We start from the raw sequence: 21,127 nt of genomic DNA on the forward strand, positions 1-21,127 counted from the left end.
TGGCTAATTTATTTCGAGTCTAATTCCATGTGTGGATAATCCGTGGTATAAAATCCGGTGCACAGTTTCACTTCCTGTTTTCGTACCGGTGGCTTGTTCGAAAGATGACAACTGGTATTCGCCTGGCGGTTCGAGATAATTAATTAAGAATAACTTATAAATGTTGTTTCAGCCAGCCAGTCAACAAGCAGCATTTACGCATTACAGACAAGCGATATGATCAGTGCGATCGGGCAGTGCGTAGCGTGTGCCGTGTAAAGTTCCTTCGCAATGGTCGGTGAATTAATCTCAATGACAGATTTACGTGTATCACCGAAAGAATTCCTTCAGAGAAAGATTCCACGCTGTCCGTGTCGCGGATACTTCCGCGTCGCGTCTTGTCGCGTATTGTCGCGTCGTCGTTTCGACAAGTGCTGCAGGAAATCTAGGAAACCGAATTAGGATGAAAGCCAGCGTCACAGGGGGTTCCCCTTGTTCAAGGAGGGTGGTCCAGGACAGAGACTCAGAGCAGACTCAGGGTGATCGGGTATATAAGCTTGCGTTTCCGCGATTCAGGTATCACTCGACTCGCTACCAGCTCTCAGAGTCCAAACCCTCGTTTGTAACAAACAACACTTGCTCGACGACTCATTGTCCACCCAAGTAAGTATTACACTACATTCAAAGTATGTACAACAATTAAGACATCGCACGCGCAACGATTTTCACTCGTAATCAGACTTTGCGGATAAAAAAATCACTTTCTCTTACGGAAAATTTCGGGGATTAGATGGTGTGAAATATAAAACAGAACGATACTAAATAATATAATACTTTGTGCAAATGAAATATTGGATTATTAGGGATATCGAACGTGTTACAGTCAATCCAATTGTCCGTACATATGGAAAATCTCCTTGCTGCTTTGTTGGTGTAACGGTTGAAAGATCAGGGGCATTGACAAGAAACTTTGGAAAATAAAAGAAAACATTGCACACGGAATGTCTAATTATAGCAACCGCGATCACAATCAATAAGAGGGGATCAAACGCGGAAGCACGCTGCGTATTCCGGTTATTAACTGTGTGAGAAGTGAAAAAGAAAAAGAAAGAGGATAAAAAAAAAATGAGGAAAAAAGAGAGAAAAAAGAACCGAGAGACAAGACCATTAAATACAGGCAACCAAACAACCTTCGGCAATCTTCCCGGCAGTGGATATTCGGATTACTAATTAGTAGACGCATTTAACATGTATCAATGCATATTTATTTCTCTTTTTCTTCTTCGATTATTTGTTTATGTTTCTTTTTTTCTTCACACCTCTACAGGAAGCTGACCACGGAATAGTCGCGCGCATATATATTCATGCCCCGTTTTGACAAATTGTAACCGGACCTTTTGGTGGTACCTGACCGATTCCGAGATCTTATAATAAGCAGAGTTACTTGCGCGAGTAGCGTTACTCCGAGAAGCCGTTCATCGTGTTTACTTCACTCTGTCTGAACTCGTAGTTAAATTTCAAGGAAATAGGAAATTTTCAAGCCTGCACTGAACATTTCACAGTGAAGTGAGGGATATAGGTGAATATGTCGCTCGGATGCGAGATTTAATAAAAATATTGTGAGATAATTTTTGAAATTTACTTCGATTCAATATTAAATCCAGTTTTACTTATCAAGCTTATTTTCTTCGGCAAATTGTCGCCTCACAATTAGCGAGAAATAATCTTTACATTGGAAATAAGTTCTCATGATACTATATGTATACATTTTTTCGCATGACTTTCATTAACTTTGACTTTATAGAGATAGAATTATAGGAGCGTAAATATTGAAGATTAGGGGTGAAAAAGAGAGTTCGCCCGAAGTCGGATATAGGAGTCAAAATATTTTTGGTAATTCTATTTAATCGGCTTATTTCATCTACTAGTCCACGTGTTCGATATCTAAGACTGAAACTTAACGCTGGCTCGAAAAGAACAATTTTTATTTTTTTTTTTTCTCTCATCTACTTTTTTCTCATAAACGTCGATCCTGATCTCATTAAAGCCCGCCGCCTATAGGTCTTTGTTGCAGATATGAAGAACCAGACCCGTGTTACTATTCTCTTCCTTGTCGTGCTCGCTGTGATTGCCATAGCAGCGTCGACCGGCACCTCCAACCGCATTGGTTTGTAAACACTTGCATTTAATTTGCCTTAAATTAAACGAGAGAGAGAGAGAGAGAGCGAAAGTTGAAATTAACTTGCACAACGTGTAAAGACGACCGGTTGGCCATCCTACACGTATTAGTCGGTGAAGAAAGTTGAGATATTCCCGCCGCGGAGTATCTTCACAGATTTATTCATTAATGTAAATTTGCGTTACTTATCACGTTTTTCTATGTACGCATTCATATGTATACAATGATTTACATAAATTTAAACTGTGAAACTTGTTCGTTGAACAGGCGTCTGCATAAGGAACTGCGCCCAGTGCAAGAAGATGTTCGGCGCTTACTTCGAGGGACAGCTCTGCGCTGACACCTGTGTCAAGTTCAAAGGAAAACTCATTCCTGACTGTGAAGATGCCAGTTCAATTGCACCTTTCATCACCAAAATCGACGAGGATTAAATATTTATCTCGCCCTCGCACCGCCATGCAGCCGTTTCCAGTCTATCCGCCTATATTTTACTCCTTCTATGGCTGGATAAACTGGTTTTATTACTATCGCCAAGTTTTCGCTGTTTCAAGTTATACCGACCATCTGCAAACTTGGTTATTTTATTGGACGACACCGCAGAGTAACCCGTATTTCACCTAGTAAATATTACCTTCGTATTTCAAAATATTTTCATGCCGATAATCACTACGGATATTTTTCGCCTGAAATTATCTATTTTATTCTCGCTCGCTTGAAATCATTCACAAACTGGGTACCAATTCATTAGTTTAGACATGTGTTTGAGGATAACTTTGTTCCTTTCAACTTTTTATTTTTTTAATTACAACCACTGAAAATAATGCGAAGCATTGGCAGTTAGACGCGATTGAATATTTGAACCTATATAGGAATTTTCATTGATACTAAATTGATCGAAATTTATTTATATATTAATATTATTTACATAGTATTTATGTCCTGCTCATTATTTAACTCAACACGTTTATTTAAAATAGGACTACTATACGACTGACCAGATTAGTTGTTCCATTGTTTAAATTAATGGACCAAGAACAAATGACAATCGTACAATCATAGATATATAATGGATATTTTAACTCTAGTCAACCTGCAAATTATGTTGTAATTATATGTTATTGTAAAAAATTATAAAAACTAATGAAAAAGCTTATGATGAATGTATTCTTTTATGTTGTTGGTTTCTACGATAATTTTTTATTTAGCGTTCCTCGGTGATTTCGGAATCATAAATGATTACGCTTGTATGCACACCACAATAATACCATGAAAATGAAGGATTTTTCAAAGTTTAAATATGCGTATGTATTATCCTTTACATATTCACCTACTCTCTGATCGTAAATCTGCTGCAATTGATTTAAAAAAATTATTTGAAGGTTGTCACGGAATTGATTAATTATAATACGAATAGAAAGAATTCGAAAATTGCGGACGAATTTCCATAAAACTTTAGTTTTCCTGTTGAAATTCATCTATGTAGATGGGATATTTCAAAAAATAGAGTATATCGAGAGCAAGAAACTTTTTTGCAGTTTTTATTTCCCATATCTTTCGGTACTTGTAGTTGAATTCCAAAGTCAATTCATTTCATGCGCGAGAAGTGGATATACTTTAAATTTCTGGAGTTATTTCCTACGTAATGTAAACGAATTGAGTTATGCTAAATTTGGAATATCCCAATTAAAAAAAAAAAAAGAAAAATACGTCTCTACCCATTTCTCCAAATTTCTTTCGTTGACTGATGCAAGCTTGAGTGGGAATTTTGCTCCCCTGCGAAGTAATAAATATCCACTATACAAATATAAAACACATCTGCTGAATAATTAGTTTTGCAAGCAACAGAATGATGGCAAAGTATGTGTTTAAAAAAAATTAAAATAATTCATATTCAATTCTTTCGGTATAGTAATATATTCTTTCATTCAGTACGGAACAAAACCAAATTATAAGCATATATAAATTATATTAAACATGAATTTTAATTATTAATCGTAATACCGGTTCGCTATTCAGCTCATCGGCGAAAATGAAAATTTTGAAACTGAAAGGACAAGTTTTTTACCCGCAAGATTATAAGGATTACAGGAGAACGCAGGTAAAACCTAATACCGCAGGTTAGTACCAAAGAAGTATTGATCAAAAGTCTTTCAGCCAGGTCACAAGTAGGTGAATTAAATATTGAATCAATCGATTAGGAATTATAAGTATATTAAACCAATAATATAATCAAATCTTTTGTCAATTTGTCAAACAAATTACCGTTTGTTACGTAGCTTGCGAGAAACGGTTAAACTTGTCCCTGAGCCCTCCGCCGCCTTATAGGCTGATGCTAATCCTCAGGAGCCAATCGCAGAGTGCTTAATAGAATGTTGACGAATGAAGAGCGAGATCTCACGTCAGTGTTTGGAAACTGGAGTCAGGATTAGCGTTCTTACTTGTATGACTGTAACCTTGGGACTTGGAAATAAACACATTATTTCCAAGAGATACTTGTAATTTAATTAAGTAAGCAGCAGTGCCGTAACTAGGCGTAATCAACTTCGAGAATGGTAAGAATTCACCGATACCTCGAATTACATGTTCTTGTAATTATTTTAAACTCGCTCTGTCATCACGCCCGCACATAACCTCAAAAATAATGTATACCTCTTTTCAGGACGTATTCCTCATGATCAGGCGAAAGAAAACGACTATTTTCACAGACGCTAAAGACAACACTACCGTTCTTGAATTAAAAAAGATCATAGAAGGTGAGCTGAAATATATTTTCAACCATTATGATCTCATGTATGGACCTTGTCGGTGAGTGTCTGAATCAGTTGTTGAAATAATCTTTTCAAATCCTATTCGATGATGCTTAAGTCATTTGCATATATCTGCAAATCTGTGGTGACTTCGATACCTTCTAAACGTGTATTTCGTAAAGCTGAATTAATTCGCCTCTCCAGCAGATCACCAACTGTTGTTTAAGCTACTCTAAACCAATTTTAGGTATACTGAAGATTGCTCCGGCGAATCAACAACTCTACAGCAAAGACAATGTCATCATGTCCGATAACAAATTTTTGTCGGATTACGGAATGACGTCGGCAGTGGCAAAAGCACAATGCCCTGCTCTGGTTGCTTTAGCCCTACGCCAAGAAGGGGGTCAGTTTGAACCTCTGGAAATGACACCTTACTCGTTACCACCTGATCTCCCTGATGTAATGAAATCCCAGGAAGCCAACGGCAAAGAACAAACTCCGTGAAACTCGCCAATTTGTCCTCAACTAACCAACGATTGAGTATATTGATAAATTCATTAGCGATGTTTTCTAGGATTATCACAGGCATTGGAGAGAGTTCACTCTGGAGCTGGCTGTAACTGTTGACTGTAATTATTATGTCCTTGTGATCAATAGATATTTTTTCATTGTTTACTAGATTTTCAGTATTCTAAAGTTTTCAGCCTGATGATAACTGATAGTGAGTACTAAACAATCGGATGATTTGATAAAGAGTCTGTACTTTCATTTCTGAACTAGGTATGTCCTTTATTCTCATGATTCATCGTACTAAGAAACAATCGAAAGAGTTATTCTGAGTTCTCAGTACAAGATCTTTGATCTTACGTGAGTAATCATGTGCTGCCGAAATAAATTTTCTATGCCTATTCTTCATTTGTGATTTCAAGCTTTCCACCATGGAATTTTTTACCTCATTTCATAATGTTCTAATTCCAATAGAACCGCCTTCTTCCAGAGCAATGGAATATTACAGACTAGTTCCATCGGCTTCTTCAGCAAATTAATTGTTAATCGAGATATTCAAAGTATATTTAAACTATTTGATTTTGAATGTTCCCTAATCTTAAAAACCTGCTAAGTCAATTTCTCATCTTTTCAAGGTTTATCATTAATATGTATTTAAATATAAATAATTATGAATACGAAACACTGGTCGTGCAGACGTATATGCAGGGCATATGCTGTTTTATCGCCCTAATCTCACTCTCCTTTGCCTGTGAAGGGTGCTGAGTAACTACATTATACAAAACTAATAATTACTACTAATCTTGACTTCCATTGCGAAGACATTGAAGAAGTAGGAAACAGATTTAAAAAAATTCATTTATTATTTTTCATTCCCTTTCATAAATGATCATGCAATCATACAAAGGAACTTGATACCTTTGGGAATACTTGAAACCGCAAGATTTGTGAAGGTACGGTAATTAATCTGTACCATAATGGAGAGAGGATAGTTGTATCATCATCTTTGATTTTTTTTGTCTATTAAATGCATTAGCACATGTAAAATTCATCCACAAATTTGAATTTAAATTTGTTACTCACACAGTACAAATGTTACACTTTTTTCGATTCAATCCAGAGTATAACACACCAAGTCCAGCAGATAAATAAATTTCCTACACCCGCTAATGCACGCCTAGTAAATAATGATAAAAAGATGTACTGTTTTATAAAATTAAATATTAGTTTTATTCAGTTGTATTTTGATTGATATGATCATTTGGCACGATCTTGTTGACAACTTCGTTAATTATCGCGTACTACCATAATTCATGTCTCGATTTTTTTTTTTTCAAATCTCAATGATTAATTATGTGATATTTTGAAATTTAATATGAAATCTTCGTAATATTCTGTTCTGTTATAAACTCCTAATATTTTTAATTTATGAAAAAATAAATGGTATGGTTAGCATAAGTTAGTTTTATCTCTTGTAGCTTATTATTATAGTATATACATAACCCCATCTTAAGCAATGTAAGCACTGTCTAGGAAGCTTAAAGTTTTTCATGTTTGATAAATCGTACCGCTACTCGGTATGGAGTCGCAAATGTTTTTTGTACATACGTATACGTAATACCTGATAAAGGCTACTCGATACAACAATTGCGCGAAAAGTGAAATTTCGGATTCCGAAATAGAATACAACTGATATTTGAACACAATCCGACAAAACAATGTTATTCTTCCACCTCTCCTCAGCGGGTTAATTGTGACAGGACTTGGAACAATTTCTTTTCAAGTAATTTTCTTTCCCCACAGTCAGATTGGCAGTTGGACAATTTAACTGTTGCACAAATTACCTAGAGAACGAAAAAACCAGCCGCTGCTAAAATAATTCTAAACCTTATAGGCTACTCACACCGTTGTATTATTCTGTACGTAATTGCTCGGTTTTTTGTCTTTACTTTGATCGCTTCAAATTCTTGTGAATGATAAGTGAATAATAAAATTGTTAAAGTAATGAGACGTTCCAGGTGCCCGTTTGGTCTGTTTTTGAACGCAGAATTAATTTATTATTTAATTTCTCGTTGAAAAGACAGACATTCCAAGGTTGCAGCAGAAAAGCTGGGTAGCTAGATATGAATTTGCAAAATGATTTTTTTATTTTTCATTCCCAAATTTTTAAATCTATCAGCGAAGCAGTAACTGGCAAACCGTCATACACCATTCTCTGATATGTGAAATTCGGTCGTTAACACAGCGGTTACAGCGCGAATAATACCGAAACAAACGCTAGCGCGCCTCGCGTACGTCATTTCGGTCATTTCACGTTTGGCCGGCGCTCGGGGAACATCGCAGACGAACGTCGCGTAATTTTATAAAAATTATTCAGTGAGTACGTTGTGATTCAAGTGAGTGAATTTTACGAAAGTGACGTTCGGTGATCAATGCGCGTAGTGGAGGAAATATTAAATCACAGTGCGTTATTCGACACAAAAATAGGAACCTGAAAATACAAGGTATGTGTACATGCTTTTCGAATTTTGAGAATGTCGTTAGTTTATTTAAATACGTTCTTGTTTACAAATGACGTGCTGTTGGAGAATTTTCAATGGCATTTTAACATAATTTCCAAGGTTTTTTCACTGGGAAGTGTAATAAAATCGATTTGTTAAATATTTTGCAATACGATTAAGCTACCCTCGGTCACCTATATAGTTGATGCCACTGGTTGGTGTAGTTAGATGTAGTTGATGCATTGATAAACGCTACCTACAAAATGTAGAGAGCACTGATCTGGATGTATGCTTCTGACCATTTTTGTCGTGGTAGATGCGAACGCTATGTGCCGTATAATCGACGCTTGTCAACGTTTTTACCGGGAAAAATTAAGTTAAAACACCTTTTATTAGCTCTCCGCGTCACGCGCGACGTCACGTCGCCGGTCGCTGCATGCGTGAAAATTGCCGGTAGTACAAAATTTTCGTAATGCTTGTAACGTGCTACGTTTCTCCAATAATTTAATGTGGAATAAGTAGTGTGTACCGTTTGACGATGAACAATTAAAAAATGTCTATACTGCGTAAAAGGCCGTTCGTAAAAGCTGCGATTTGTGTTACGTTACTTCGAGCCCAGTGCCAAGCAGAGAATTGAATATTAAGAGGTTACGATGACTTCGGAACTTTCGACCAGCGCTAAATGCAAGGAACATTTAATATGGAGAATGTTTATGGCCATAGTGACCAGCGTCTGTGTACAATTTATATTTATGACCTTTGTCATACTGATAGTAAATTTCCGAATAATGCATCCGCTGACATGGATCATAAATACGTGGAATGCAGTAACGTGCTTCCGGACTTGGAGTTACTTCCTTATTTTAGCCACGGTGATATTCCTGCAGGGTGTGATATGCAGTAAGGATTACTTAACAGCTCCCGTCTATCGAAAAAGCAGATTCTCGATCGTCTGTAACATGTTCAAACCACACAATTTGCTTGTTGGAGGATTGCACATATTAGTCGGTGGCGTGCTAGTCTGGCTTCATTTATCCCTGCAGGATGAACGCCTTGGTTTGCTGACCGTTAATTGCGACGGAGAAGAAACATGCCTCGTTGAAGAAAACTTTTTCCTACTGCTCGGCGGCTTTTGGATCGGCTTTTACTTCTTTGTCAAATCAAATTTTCATACGACACATCTACAGTTCCCCATTGTGCCCCGATCGAAGTTCTCTCAAATCAAAGGTGGAATTGGATACCTTCTACCACACGCTGCAATGAACGCCTTGTCACCTGTTCTATGCTTCATATTCTTTTACTATATCGATGGAGGATACTGCAGAGAAACTGTGCTTTCTATTTTCTCTATAAAAATGAAGGATGTACCGCTAGACACACTTTACGGACTGCTAAACATATCTCTGTTCTTTTATACCTGGCTATTCACCACTCTCTTCCTCCTAACAACATACACGATGCATTTGTCATTCGAAGCTCATCTGACACAAAGGATGGTTTTTGACATTGAACAGCAAAGCTTATTTGCCGATCAATCCTCTGGTATGTGTCTTGCGGACGCATTGGCCACCGACCAAGTACCTATCATACAACATTTGGCCTACTACGACTTGGTTACGCTGGCGCAGAAAGAGAAGCCACGCAGATCGATATTATTCACTCTCAGTACTCCAGGCGGTCGTCCATGCAACTGGAATAGTATAGCTGTAAAATGCATGGGGCTGTTGAACAGTTTTACTCTAGAAGTCAACCAAGCATGTGCTACAAATCACAAGCTGTTATCTGGGCCAACTAATACATCAACACCTGGAAAGTTGTCCGAAACGTCTTACCCTTACAAAATGAGAAATTTGACTGCTGCTAGACTCCTTGCGCCAAATTTGGACTCTACGATCCCTCCTCTGCCTAAACAAAACTCTAACGGAGATCTGTTCATCACTCAGTTTCTTAGGAGTAAACGACAGGAATTCATAACATACCTATTATCAGTGCCCATGATCAGATACGTATTTGAAGAGACTTTGGAAGAAAAGATACGTTATATATTCAGGAATGCTCAACCGGTTATATGGGCTGCGGAAGGTATTTCTTCATTGATTGTGATTTCCCTTAAAGAGGATCAGTATGGGGTAATACAACAAGACTTGCCAACGATCATCAGAACTTTGTTATCACTAAAGGAAGCTTTGGATAAATTACACAAGGCTAATATATTTGTGAAAAAATCACAGAGTGACGACAAAGAGATAAGGCAAATGATGATGTGCTTAATAAGTACGATTAAGCGCAGTATTTATAGAATTACCACCACATTTAAAGACTATATTGAGGACTTGCCGCTAGAACCAGATATTATAGGACAGCTGCAGAGCTTTCTATCTTATAGAGAGTAAAAAACATGCATTTTCTAAGACTATATTTCATATTTGTAACACACTGTGACTGGAACATTTTGTTTATTTTTATTTTTTTTTGCTCAATCACTAATTTTATAATATCTTTCTGGTTAGCAGATTCGTACTATATATTGAAAAAATTTGCCATCCCTAACCATATTACTTCCAACATGAAATTAATTCTCATTTTTTTATCCCTGTTTATATTAATGGAACCAATTTACTGATAATTATAGTTTACCTAAAATAATTAAGTAGTGTTTTTATTATTGTTGTGAACAGAATGATTTGTAACTTTTTAAGTTCGAAACTGTTATTATGGGATGAATAAAGTCAAATTGTGCATACTGTGTAAATCTACAGAAGTGTTCTGTGGAATAAAATTGGTATTCTTCTATAAAACTTTTACTGTTTCTTTAACAAAAGAAACAAATTCGACTTGTTACTCAATTGATATTGAAGAATCAGTTGAAAATGGTACTAATTAAATTAGGTGAAATTTTGATGGAAGGGAGACTATAAAAAATCTGGTGGCATTTTAGATTGTATGTATTTTATTCTATCAACTGGCGTTGAGATGGTGTTTCAACAGTAAAAATAAGAAAATATGTATATTGTATGTACATCATTACCTTACACTCTTTTCAAATGCTGCACAACACTGAGATTATAGAATAAGTTATTCCTTAAGGTTGTCCAACTCGCTAATTGCGCTTTTTGTACTTTTGGCAAATACTCGCGCAACTGTTGGTCTGCAGCTATCGTTTCACCGTGTGACTTCAAAAATGCTCCAAGATATGCTTGAGCGAGTTCGAAATCTTTTTTACTTTTCATCATTGAGCGTATCATTTTTAAAAATTGTAACATTATTACAATCGATCCTCCGGAGTGTAACGCCAAAGATTGTATTTCAAAATCAATGGCGCTGGGTCCAAGAGATTTGAACCTTTCGATAACTTCAGAAAAGTCATCCGTCTCACTAGAAAGTTGTAACAATTTGCCAAATACTGTAAGACTATCAAAATTCGTCGGTGCTAATAATTTGCTTGCTTGATCTTTGTCGGTTGCTTCTCCTAAATCAAACTGTACTTCTAGTGACGGGATTGTAGGTAGGAAAAAAGGAGCAGCTGGTGGAGCTTTTGGAGCCTCTTTCGGCTTGTTTCTTTTTTTCACAATGTCTATGTTTAGTAAATTTTGCCATCTTGAGTTAGCTAAAGATGACATCGTGATTAGCTTGGAGTGGATTTGTTCCGGTGAGACAAATTCGACATTTTCACCACCATCTCGATCTTCAGAATCTACAGACAACTGGTTCGGTTCTGGAGCAGAACCTGGTAGTGCCAATACTGGCCCACTTAGATCTGATGGTATTGATGTTAACGATACATGAGAGTAGAGGGTTCGGTTAGACCACAAGTAAATTCCGAGATTACAAACGTGTGATGTAGCAAGGTATTCGCCGGTTGGGGAAAAGTGTAAAGATGTGCAAGCTTCTTCAACCTAGAAAAATAAAAGTGAAATAAATTGCATTAAATATCGAGTAAAGTTAAGAGATTATAAGTATTTAGTTATGATAAAGTGATGATAGTACTGATCTCGTACACTAAAAATGTCTATGAGCTGAGCAGAGGGAATATCCCAAGTCCGAATTGTACAGTCCATAGAAGCAGTTATCAACCATCGCGCATCAGGACTAAATGTTGCATCTGTGATGCGGCTAGTGTGACCGTTAAAATGTCGAACCAAACGTCGAGTATCTAAATCTATAAGTATGATACTCAGATCCTCAAGTGCTAAAGCAATAAGTGACGTCTCTGCATGAGTTCGAAGCCATTCCACTGGCTCCTTTACTTCAATCACAGTGCGTGGCGAAGAATCTAAAATTAAATTAAGAGAATAATAAGATAACTTATTGTTATTATCTTGCTGAGTAATTAATGCTGTTATTCTGCTTACCTTTAGTTTGTTTAAACGACCAAAATTTGATTGTAGCATCACGTCCAGCTGTGATTACAAATTGATTCAACGTATCAACGGCAACACCGCTGACTGGAGCTGTATGCCCTCCATTTTCACCACCATATGTGGCTCTATGTATTCCTGATTGTATGTTAAATCTGTCTACATGGCCAGTGCTGTACCCAATTATGACGAAATTACCACAATGTGTAATGCAAAGGCTGGTAGCTGTGGCACTTGGATTATGCTTAAATCTATCCGGCAATAACTTAAGCTCTCCCATTTTTATTTTGTCGTAAGACCACGTAGTAACAACACCAAGACCGAGGTGCAACGCAGCTACGTTATCCCAATCCTTTTCCCTCGCCGATTCCGAAGTGAAAAGTGTGATTGGAGGCATGATCAGAGGATCTTCTACAGCTCTGCTTTTTTTCTTAGACGCTTTCCTGTTGAATGATGCTCTTCCAAGGCTTTTATTATACGTTTCTGTTATTGTAGAAAATATTCTGAGCGAGGAATCGCCTCCGGCGCTCAGGATGTTATGCCCATTACTGCCGTGGAATCTAATGAAAGTTGGTGGTTCTGCATGGCCCTCGCGAATTCTCAAAAGCCTTGCTCCTCCATCAGCCAGGTCAAATATCCACAGTTTAAGAGAATTATCCGGCGATGAGGTGACGATTAAAGGCTCATTTGGTAGGCTGTTTAAACCAGTTACTGCCCCAAAATGAGCATTCAATAATTGACAATCTACCTTTCTTTGTTCCAGATTCCAGAATACCACGTGACCTGCCAGACTTCCCGTAGCCATAATGGGATGTCCGTCGCTTCTAAAGGCAATGGAAGTTACCAGCCCCCAATCCTGGATAAATTCCACAATAGATTCATCATACTTTATGTTGTGCAGAACAATTTTCCCATTTGCCAAGCCGATGGCTATCACATCAACTGCCGGGGCTTGTTCCAAGACACTAACTGGTGAGCTCCAACCCTTGAAAGTGTAAATCATTTTCGCACTCTTCAAATTCCATATCTGAAGCTGTCCCTGTTCACTACCAAGTAATATTTTATTTATGTACGTGCTCGGATGTACAATTGTTGTGATCTGAAAAATGCTATTCGCAAAATTCAGTTCCAGCACATTTTCTTCCGATCTGATATCCCACAGCTTCAGGTTACTGTCCTCGTCAATCGATATAAGGTGGGGTCCGAACGGGTACAATATATGAATAGGACATTCATGTCCTTTGTACGTGTGCTTAAGTTCTGAGCCACGACGCCATGCGTATATCTTATTATCACTCGCTGTGTAAATTTGGTAGGCATCCGCCGTCATGCAAGTTATTTCTCCGTCATGTACACCTGACACACTCAAAAGTGTGAAATGGGAACATCCGTAAGTGTGAAATGCTTTTCCAACGCATGTTACTATTAAATTTTCTTTTCTTCTTTGAATGTACCTTGTGACTACAGGAATGTGGTTACTAACGTAGCCTAACGCACGGTTTCCCGAAAATATTTTACTGTGCGACATTCTGAAGAGCTTAAATTGTCCAGTAATATGCTCGTATTTTTACTCACATATTTTTAAATCATATCAGATTTGCTTATACTGTACATTATTACTGATAGATTGGACGGGTTCAAATATTGCGACGACGTTGGGTTAGGTTAAATTAGGGTTAGGGTGGCAACACGTGTATTCAAAATCTTGTCAACATCTTCACGCTGTCGCGCAATTTTGACCGATTAGTTACAAAGGTACGTAGATGGGTGTATCGCTCAAGAATTATTGATAGTGATTCTCCACTCACAAAACTGGCAAATCTGAGAAAGAACAGTATTTATCAAATGGTATTTTTAATAGTGAAACTTCTGAATCAATTTTCTAAAATTGAATGCATCGTGGCTCATAAAACACTGATTATTCAAATTAAACGGAAATTAAAATTTAGTGTATTTCATCTATCCAGGAAGAAAGAGGGGGGGTGGAGACATGGCCGCGTATTCTTTCCAGTGGCAAAGGTGGGACACATTCTTGTCGAAGTTTGTAGTGCCGATAGCGCCGCTCGTAGTGCTGGCGTCATCTCTTGCATCGGAAATTGATATGATCCGACTGCACGTATTTCACATTCATGGGCGTAAACTGGTGTGCACATCGCCGCTGCTCTCTGACGTAGTTTTTCTACCCATTGCTTTTCTACCTATGATATTGATAATTTCATGACTCAAATTTAAACGTGATATTTAGTTGTCAACGGTCGAACTGTAATGAACTGAAACCAGTTCGAGTAGATGTCAGTGGACGTGCTTTGTTAGCAAAGAAGAAAGAGAACAAGGAACCCGAGCTGCCCGAGAGTTAGAGATTTTATTAGTTAGAAGCCTTACAGAATATTTTGTATTAGAATGGCTGGACGTAGTAAGCGGACACGTAAGAACGCTACTCAACAAGATGTGTAAGTGCTGGATCCAAATTTTTCTGACTAACCGCCTTCGCAGAATTCAATTTTGCATTTATTACATCACAGTTTTCCATCTTAAACAGGATCCACCCAACTTCTCTAAGACAGCTTCATCATCTTGTAATGATAATTTGAAAAAGAGATTGCACAAGCTTCGTGATTTTACTGCTCTATAATTTTCTATTAACACTTCTGTCACAATTATAACTAATTGTTGTATGGTATATCATTGCTCCATTTGCCACTGAATGTTATTAATTGCATGCAGTGTTGCAATTGAATTTCAGCGCACAGGATGCGAGCACTCAAACAAGTCCAGATAAAACTTCAGTTCAAGTAATAGAATTGCAAGAAGAAGTACAATTACTGAAACAAACGGTTGACCGTTTAATGAAAACCCAATTGCCAAATGGAAGACGACATGATAATTTCCCCGTGCTTGATAAAGAACAGGGACATAGTCTAGCAGCTGTAGTACCCAGTTCACAGTTAAATCCCGAAACTAAGGAACAGCAGATTGGTGCAACAATAGCGAGTCCACAAATAAATAAAATACTTGGGAAAGGATGTAGTTGCAAAGGAAAATGTATAAGCAAAATTTGTGGTTGCGTTAAAAAAGACATTCCTTGTGGGGAATTTTGCAAGTGCACTCATGCTAAATGCCAGAACAAGGTGGAATTAAATTTTCAAATAAAATCCTGTTTTAAATTTCAATCATACTTGGCTATTTCATTGCAGACTTTTAAACAATCCTATGTGAAATATTTTTGAAATATTTTTGAAACATTTTAGTTGAAGAAGATTGAAATAGTTATAAATACAGATACCTTTTTGATTTCATTTACATGATATTGATAAATTTACAGGAATCGAACAAAGAAAATATCCCGAATCCAAATGTTCAGGACACATTGACTGGTGTGGCAGACCATATTTTCAATAATTTGTCTGTACTTACACTCAATGATCACCAAACGAGGGTTATGAATGGCACTGTGGGTGCATCGAATAAAACTTACAAGAATATTGAAAAAGCAACAAAGAGTATTTTCAGTCCAGATACCCCTTCGGCATACAAAGACGAACTTCCATTAGACAGTCTCAAATTAAATACCACGTTTTACTTGGCTGATGCCAAAAAAAATTTAAGCTACACATCCGATTCGTCTGTCTCACCACTAGGTGATAGGTCTCACTCAAATAAAACAAGAACAAACAACGCAGGAAAAAAGACTAAAAAAAATTCTGGAAAGTCACAAACTCGAGAAGATTCTGATGATGACGTAAGAAAAAAATTTATGACTACACGATAATTACTGAAATAGTCTACATATTATTAAGCTGTTAATGTTTCATTTTTCATCTTTTTTTTTATAGGTGGAACTTTTAATTGATCCAATGAAGCCCACACGGCAGTTGCCTCGTACGCCCATCACAGGATCACCTCAAAGTTTTCGACTCGAACTATCAGCCGCACCTATTTCTTCTCCAAAAGACGAGGTTGAAGAAAAACCAATACTGCCGCCAGAAGGTAAACTATAGTCAACTCCAACGAATTTATTATACTGGAGTTGTATGAAATGAAACTGAATTTATTTCAGATTTTAATGCACCGGTGGTGAATTTGGAAGAACACTATGCCCAGCTGCTTCCATGTAAGCTTTGCCATCGCAAGTTTTATCCGTATAGGCTACAAAAACATGAAGCCAGTTGCAAAAAGTTATGAGCAGATGCTGTGTGAGCCTGATATTGTATTTTTACCTATTAAGTTGCACAAGAAATAAACAACTATATTTTTCATTATATTATAATAGGTGCTATATTACAATCAATAATTGCAGCCTCATATTAGTAGATTTGCTTGCAATGTCTAACTGACTTTTTGTTATTAATAGTAATAATATTGTTATTTTATAAACTTATAGCTTTTTTTTTCTATCGGTTCTCCATTTCGATCAGTGTCAGTTCCATAAATCCTCATGTATCACCCTAAGTTTGTTCAGTTAAACTTCAACAATAACTAGATGCTTGCACAATACCAGCAATACCTTTCTTTTAGGTGGTACATGTTGAGTTAGGTATATTGTTGGCAATCGAGTTGTGAATTTTTATTCAATTTTCGCTATGACAAATACTAGTTTTTCTTCAGTTGAAGACACATTTAAACACAGTCGTCTAAAAAACATATCCTATAAAGTGAATGATAAGTCGATTAATTCGCCTATTTTTATCGCCGGTTGTTAAAAAAAACTCATATGTTCTGCGTTGTACTCTACAGTCAAATTCAATTTCACCGCTCTGAGGCAGCCGCCGCGAAGGGTACTGAGGGAGTTCAGTTCATACGTTACTAGGTGATACTGTATACTTGATGCTTGACTGGCTTGATTTTCCTAACTATACCATGCTCGCCATGTGTTTGTCGATGGAGCGTGGGTTATAAATTGAATATATTTGCTAGACTTGCAGTATATTATACAGCATTATTGGGTTATAACGTTCTTGTTGCATAAATACTATTATAAAGAAGTGCTAAATGGTAAGAACGAACAATATTATTCGGCAATTCAATTATAAATTCAATTCTTTTCGTGACATAATCTAACCTCCAAGGCGTCAAATACTTAAAACTTTCCTTACCATTGTTGGAAAATGTTGAGCCTATCAATGCTTTCATATATAAGTGATAAATACATTTACTAATCAGGTATCTCACTGTTTCAACATCCTGGAACCCCACAATCGAATATTCTCTTCGGCAATATTTGTCCTAACCTATAAAATATCTTAGTTTCATTTCATCGTCAATACATTGAGATAAAAATTAATGCCTTGATATTATAGTGTTTGAATAATTGATAATGAGACTGTTATTTCAGGCACCCAAAAAATCTGTGCGTAAAGTAAAACCTGGAAAACGGCCAAATAATGGTTAGTTGAAAATAAATTTTGACTTTTACATTCAATATAATTAATAGCGTTAGTTAATAACTATTAAAGTATAACATTCATGAATTATTAATAAGTAAGCTTAAGTCGTACTACTAAAATTTCGGTTATTTTCCAAATGTTCAGGCTTTGCAGAGAAATCTGATAACAGCACTGAAGACATAGTTGTGAATGGGCACGGAGTTAAACGGCATCTGCCTGATGATATTTCAGTGAAACGTGAGTCAAATCTACAATAGTGATATTTTCAGAATTTAGAGTGTTGATGTAGTATATACAATGACTGATACGAATTTCCAGAGAAAAAGAAGAAGCCAGCGAAGTTAGAACACACTGAAAACAATGAAGATGAAAGTGATAATGACAGCGGAGAAGAAGAGTTGGAGGAGGAAGCTACGCCGTGCGATGTGGCAAAAATATGTGAGCCTCAAATTTATAACAGAGTATAGGTATATTTTTCTCATCGTTGAAAGTTCCATTTTATGATTTTCAGTACCTGGATCCGCCGTAGGTTTGGAAATAATGAACAATGCTGCGTTCTCATCCCTAAAAGACAAAGTATGTGAAAATACCCTGAAGGCAATTGAAGATATGGGTTTTGCTAACATGACTGAAATTCAAGCCCGATCAATTCCTGCCCTAATTGAAGGACGAGATCTTGTTGGGGCTGCAAAAACAGGCTCTGGAAAAACACTAGCATTTTTAATACCAGCTGTCGAACTCATCTACAAACTAAAGTTCATGCCACGAAACGGTTAGTCTGCAGAAATATATCCAAATACAAATCTTTCAGTGGATACAAGTTGGGAAATTTTTTATTTTAGGCACCGGCTGCATTATAATATCCCCGACACGTGAGTTGTCTATGCAGACCTTTGGCGTTCTCAAGGAGCTCATGAAGCACCATCATCACACTTATGGCTTGCTGATGGGAGGCGCAAATAGGAAAACTGAGGCACAGAAACTTTCTAAGGGTATAAACATCGTGGTAGCTACACCTGGACGATTGTTGGATCACCTTCAAAACACTCCTGATTTTTTGTATAAAAATCTTCAGTGCCTAATTATCGATGAGGCTGATCGTATACTGGATATTGGTTTTGAAGAAGAATTGAAACAGATTATCAATATTCTGCCCAGTGAGTAGCTTTTCTTTTTATCAGTATTTGCATTGTATAGAATGCTGGATAAAAATCTAATTAGTTGTACAGTTTACATGCATTGCAACTTGGAGAAATTACTCTCATGTGTATTTCTTTTCTAACATTACTTTCTAGGAATATTCTTCAACGTCTTATTTTATCTGAATTTCTCTGTTACAGAAAGAAGGCAGACGATGTTATTCAGCGCGACACAGTCTCAGAAAACGGAAGCTTTGACTACCTTAGCTCTCAAAAAAGAGCCGATATATGTGGGGGTGGATGACGAAAAAGAAAAGGCAACCGTCGAGGGTTTGGAACAAGGTTATGTTGTGTGTCCAAGTGAGAAACGTTTTCTGCTTCTGTTCACCTTCCTTAAGAAGAATCGGAAGAAGAAGGTTATGGTATTCTTCAGCTCCTGCATGTCCGTCAAATATTACCATGAACTATTGAATTATATCGACCTACCGGTGATGAGCATACACGTAAGTACGCTCTGAAATTTTATTTCCTGCACAATACATTCCTTTATTCATCACCCAGCCTCATCTAGATTCTTTTATTACACTCTTTTAGGGAAAGCAAAAGCAAACTAAACGCACCACAACGTTCTTCCAATTTTGTAACGCATCCACTGGTATTCTTCTATGTACCGACGTTGCAGCTCGTGGTCTTGACATTCCTGATGTTGATTGGATCGTGCAATATGATCCGCCGGATGATCCTAAGGTACAATTTGCATTCTCAGATTTACGCAGAAACTATCAGACAATCAGTTACATTTTTTTATGCTTGTATTGTTCTCTTCTCTTCAGGAATATATACACAGAGTTGGAAGAACAGCACGTGGAGAAGGCAGTAGTGGTCACGCCTTGATGGTTTTGCGACCAGAAGAATTAGGATTTCTGCGTTACCTGAAGCAGGCACGAATTCCCGTTAATGAATTCGAGTTCTCGTGGAACAAGATCGCCGATATACAGTTACAAGTGAGTATTACTTATTGATTAACAAATCGAATACTTTATATAGATGTTTATATCTGCTTACCAATGAGCGATGAGTTAGCATCGCTTCGAAATGTATCCAGAATCACTTGCCAACTAAACTAAATTTTCTTTTCATATTGCTTCGTATTGTTGACTGAAAATTTGCCAGTATTGTGACACATAATCTAATAATAATAAGAATTAACAGCGACGGTGCAGCGTTTCTTTACATTGCATGCAGCGCTTCTGTAAGCTCAAAGTCAGATCAGCATGAGTCTTACAGTCATTACAAATTATTAAAAGTTTCTTACTACGTTCCAAAAAGTTCAGGAAAAAATATGCATAAAGGGATAAAATATAGAAGAAATTAAATATACTGAAAATACTTGATGATTTTATTCGATACTCAAATATTATTTTGACCCATCTTCTGGGTATTGCATCGAAATTTCATACATGCGCGTTTTCATCGTTGATTAGGATCGGAGTGAAAAATGATCTGAAGGGATATGCTCAGCTGACAATCGAACTCGGAAAAACGCCAAGATTAAAACTTGATCAATAGTTATTATAACAGCCCAAGAACAATTGTGAAAAAAAAGGAAATTTGCTTGTGTACTGCGAGTAGTCGAAGTTTTAAAGCGTCCGAGCAATATTTGTTGGAAAAACATTATTAAACGTGTAATTAGTCCTTCATTAGGTCATTTCCAGATAGTCATTAATAACAACGATATCTAGTTTGAACGCGATGCGTGAGTTGTGCGCGTCGAGGTTTGTGATTCCAGGCAGATCGGTCTGGCGCTGGTCGAAAGTTGCTCAAAATCGCGTTATAAATACCTTCGCCTTGGCTACATAAGCCCACGCACTCCAGCGTTCCTCTTCCTCCGGCTCTCCCTGCTCTTTAAGATTTTCAGTACCTACACATACTTTACCCGAGACCCGGAAATCTATTCTTAGCATTTACTTCCATAAATAAGAAAACCTTTAGGGGATACAGCAAACCGCTTTCCGATTTCACGCGTGAGAGGAAAACTATAGCGGAAGGTACGCGATCTTGGACGAGTCATTTTATCGAACGTAATTCGAAGTTCAGAGATCAATCATAATTAACTTGGAAATTTTCTTTCTTTATTTTATTGGCCATAAATTAATTCGATTAATACGTTCCAGAAGTCTGAAATTACGCTACACCAGATGCGAAGACCGTGTTTTTACTCGACCTAATACAATCCTTATACCCGAACGAACAGTTTTTATCCCGTATCTGGCCGTCTGCCTTCTTTTATTATCAACGTCTGTTCTATTCGTAATCTAAGCATAGATGTGACC

The 21,127-nt window shown here is 37.1% G+C and overlaps 5 protein-coding genes and 1 long non-coding RNA gene across 6 annotated transcripts in view; 4 read left to right on the top strand and 2 right to left on the bottom strand.

Annotated features, from left to right (window-relative positions):
• The first annotated feature begins 4,549 nt into the window (after positions 1–4,549).
• On the top strand, positions 4,550–7,118 carry LOC124308166 (elongin-B). Its single transcript, XM_046770597.1, has 3 exons — positions 4,550–4,710; positions 4,818–4,911; positions 5,153–7,118. The coding sequence occupies exons 1-3, from the start codon at positions 4,708–4,710 to the stop codon at positions 5,407–5,409; spliced, it is 354 nt and encodes a 117-aa protein (XP_046626553.1). The 5' UTR covers positions 4,550–4,707; the 3' UTR covers positions 5,410–7,118.
• A 1,141-nt stretch (positions 7,119–8,259) lies between these two features.
• LOC124310354 (nucleoporin NDC1) lies at positions 8,260–10,856 on the top strand. Its single transcript, XM_046774195.1, has one exon. It carries the CDS (start codon positions 8,567–8,569, stop codon positions 10,304–10,306), a length of 1,740 nt encoding a protein of 579 aa, XP_046630151.1. The 5' UTR covers positions 8,260–8,566; the 3' UTR covers positions 10,307–10,856.
• Positions 10,846–14,123, bottom strand: LOC124310351 (WD repeat-containing protein 36). The gene is made up of 3 exons (XM_046774193.1): positions 12,266–14,123; positions 11,912–12,186; positions 10,846–11,809 (listed from the first exon to the last, which is right to left on the bottom strand). The coding sequence occupies exons 1-3, from the start codon at positions 13,797–13,799 to the stop codon at positions 10,943–10,945; spliced, it is 2,676 nt and encodes an 891-aa protein (XP_046630149.1). The 5' UTR covers positions 13,800–14,123; the 3' UTR covers positions 10,846–10,942.
• Positions 14,124–14,516: 393 nt separating this feature from the next.
• LOC124310355 (uncharacterized) lies at positions 14,517–16,586 on the top strand. Its single transcript, XM_046774196.1, has 5 exons — positions 14,517–14,721; positions 15,015–15,399; positions 15,594–16,010; positions 16,105–16,258; positions 16,329–16,586. Exons 1-5 carry the CDS (start codon positions 14,672–14,674, stop codon positions 16,451–16,453), a joined length of 1,131 nt encoding a protein of 376 aa, XP_046630152.1. The 5' UTR covers positions 14,517–14,671; the 3' UTR covers positions 16,454–16,586.
• A 523-nt stretch (positions 16,587–17,109) lies between these two features.
• LOC124310353 (probable ATP-dependent RNA helicase pitchoune) overlaps positions 17,110–21,127 on the top strand; it is a 36,614-nt gene continuing 32,596 nt past the window's right edge. The window contains exons 1-9 of the mRNA XM_046774194.1: positions 17,110–17,263; positions 17,604–17,655; positions 17,800–17,892; positions 17,974–18,093; positions 18,167–18,427; positions 18,498–18,812; positions 18,996–19,297; positions 19,389–19,541; positions 19,628–19,798. Coding sequence (XP_046630150.1) covers positions 17,261–17,263; positions 17,604–17,655; positions 17,800–17,892; positions 17,974–18,093; positions 18,167–18,427; positions 18,498–18,812; positions 18,996–19,297; positions 19,389–19,541; positions 19,628–19,798 — 1,470 coding nt within the window. The 5' untranslated portion in view covers positions 17,110–17,260. The remainder of the gene's footprint in view (positions 17,264–17,603; positions 17,656–17,799; positions 17,893–17,973; positions 18,094–18,166; positions 18,428–18,497; positions 18,813–18,995; positions 19,298–19,388; positions 19,542–19,627; positions 19,799–21,127) is intronic.
• LOC124310357 (uncharacterized) lies at positions 19,589–20,069 on the bottom strand. Its single transcript, XR_006909652.1, has 2 exons — positions 19,860–20,069; positions 19,589–19,726 (listed from the first exon to the last, which is right to left on the bottom strand). It is a non-coding gene; the product is annotated as an uncharacterized LOC124310357 (long non-coding RNA).

This window comes from Neodiprion virginianus, chromosome 1, assembly GCF_021901495.1.
Source record: "Neodiprion virginianus isolate iyNeoVirg1 chromosome 1, iyNeoVirg1.1, whole genome shotgun sequence".
NCBI lineage: Eukaryota > Metazoa > Arthropoda > Insecta > Hymenoptera > Diprionidae > Neodiprion > Neodiprion virginianus.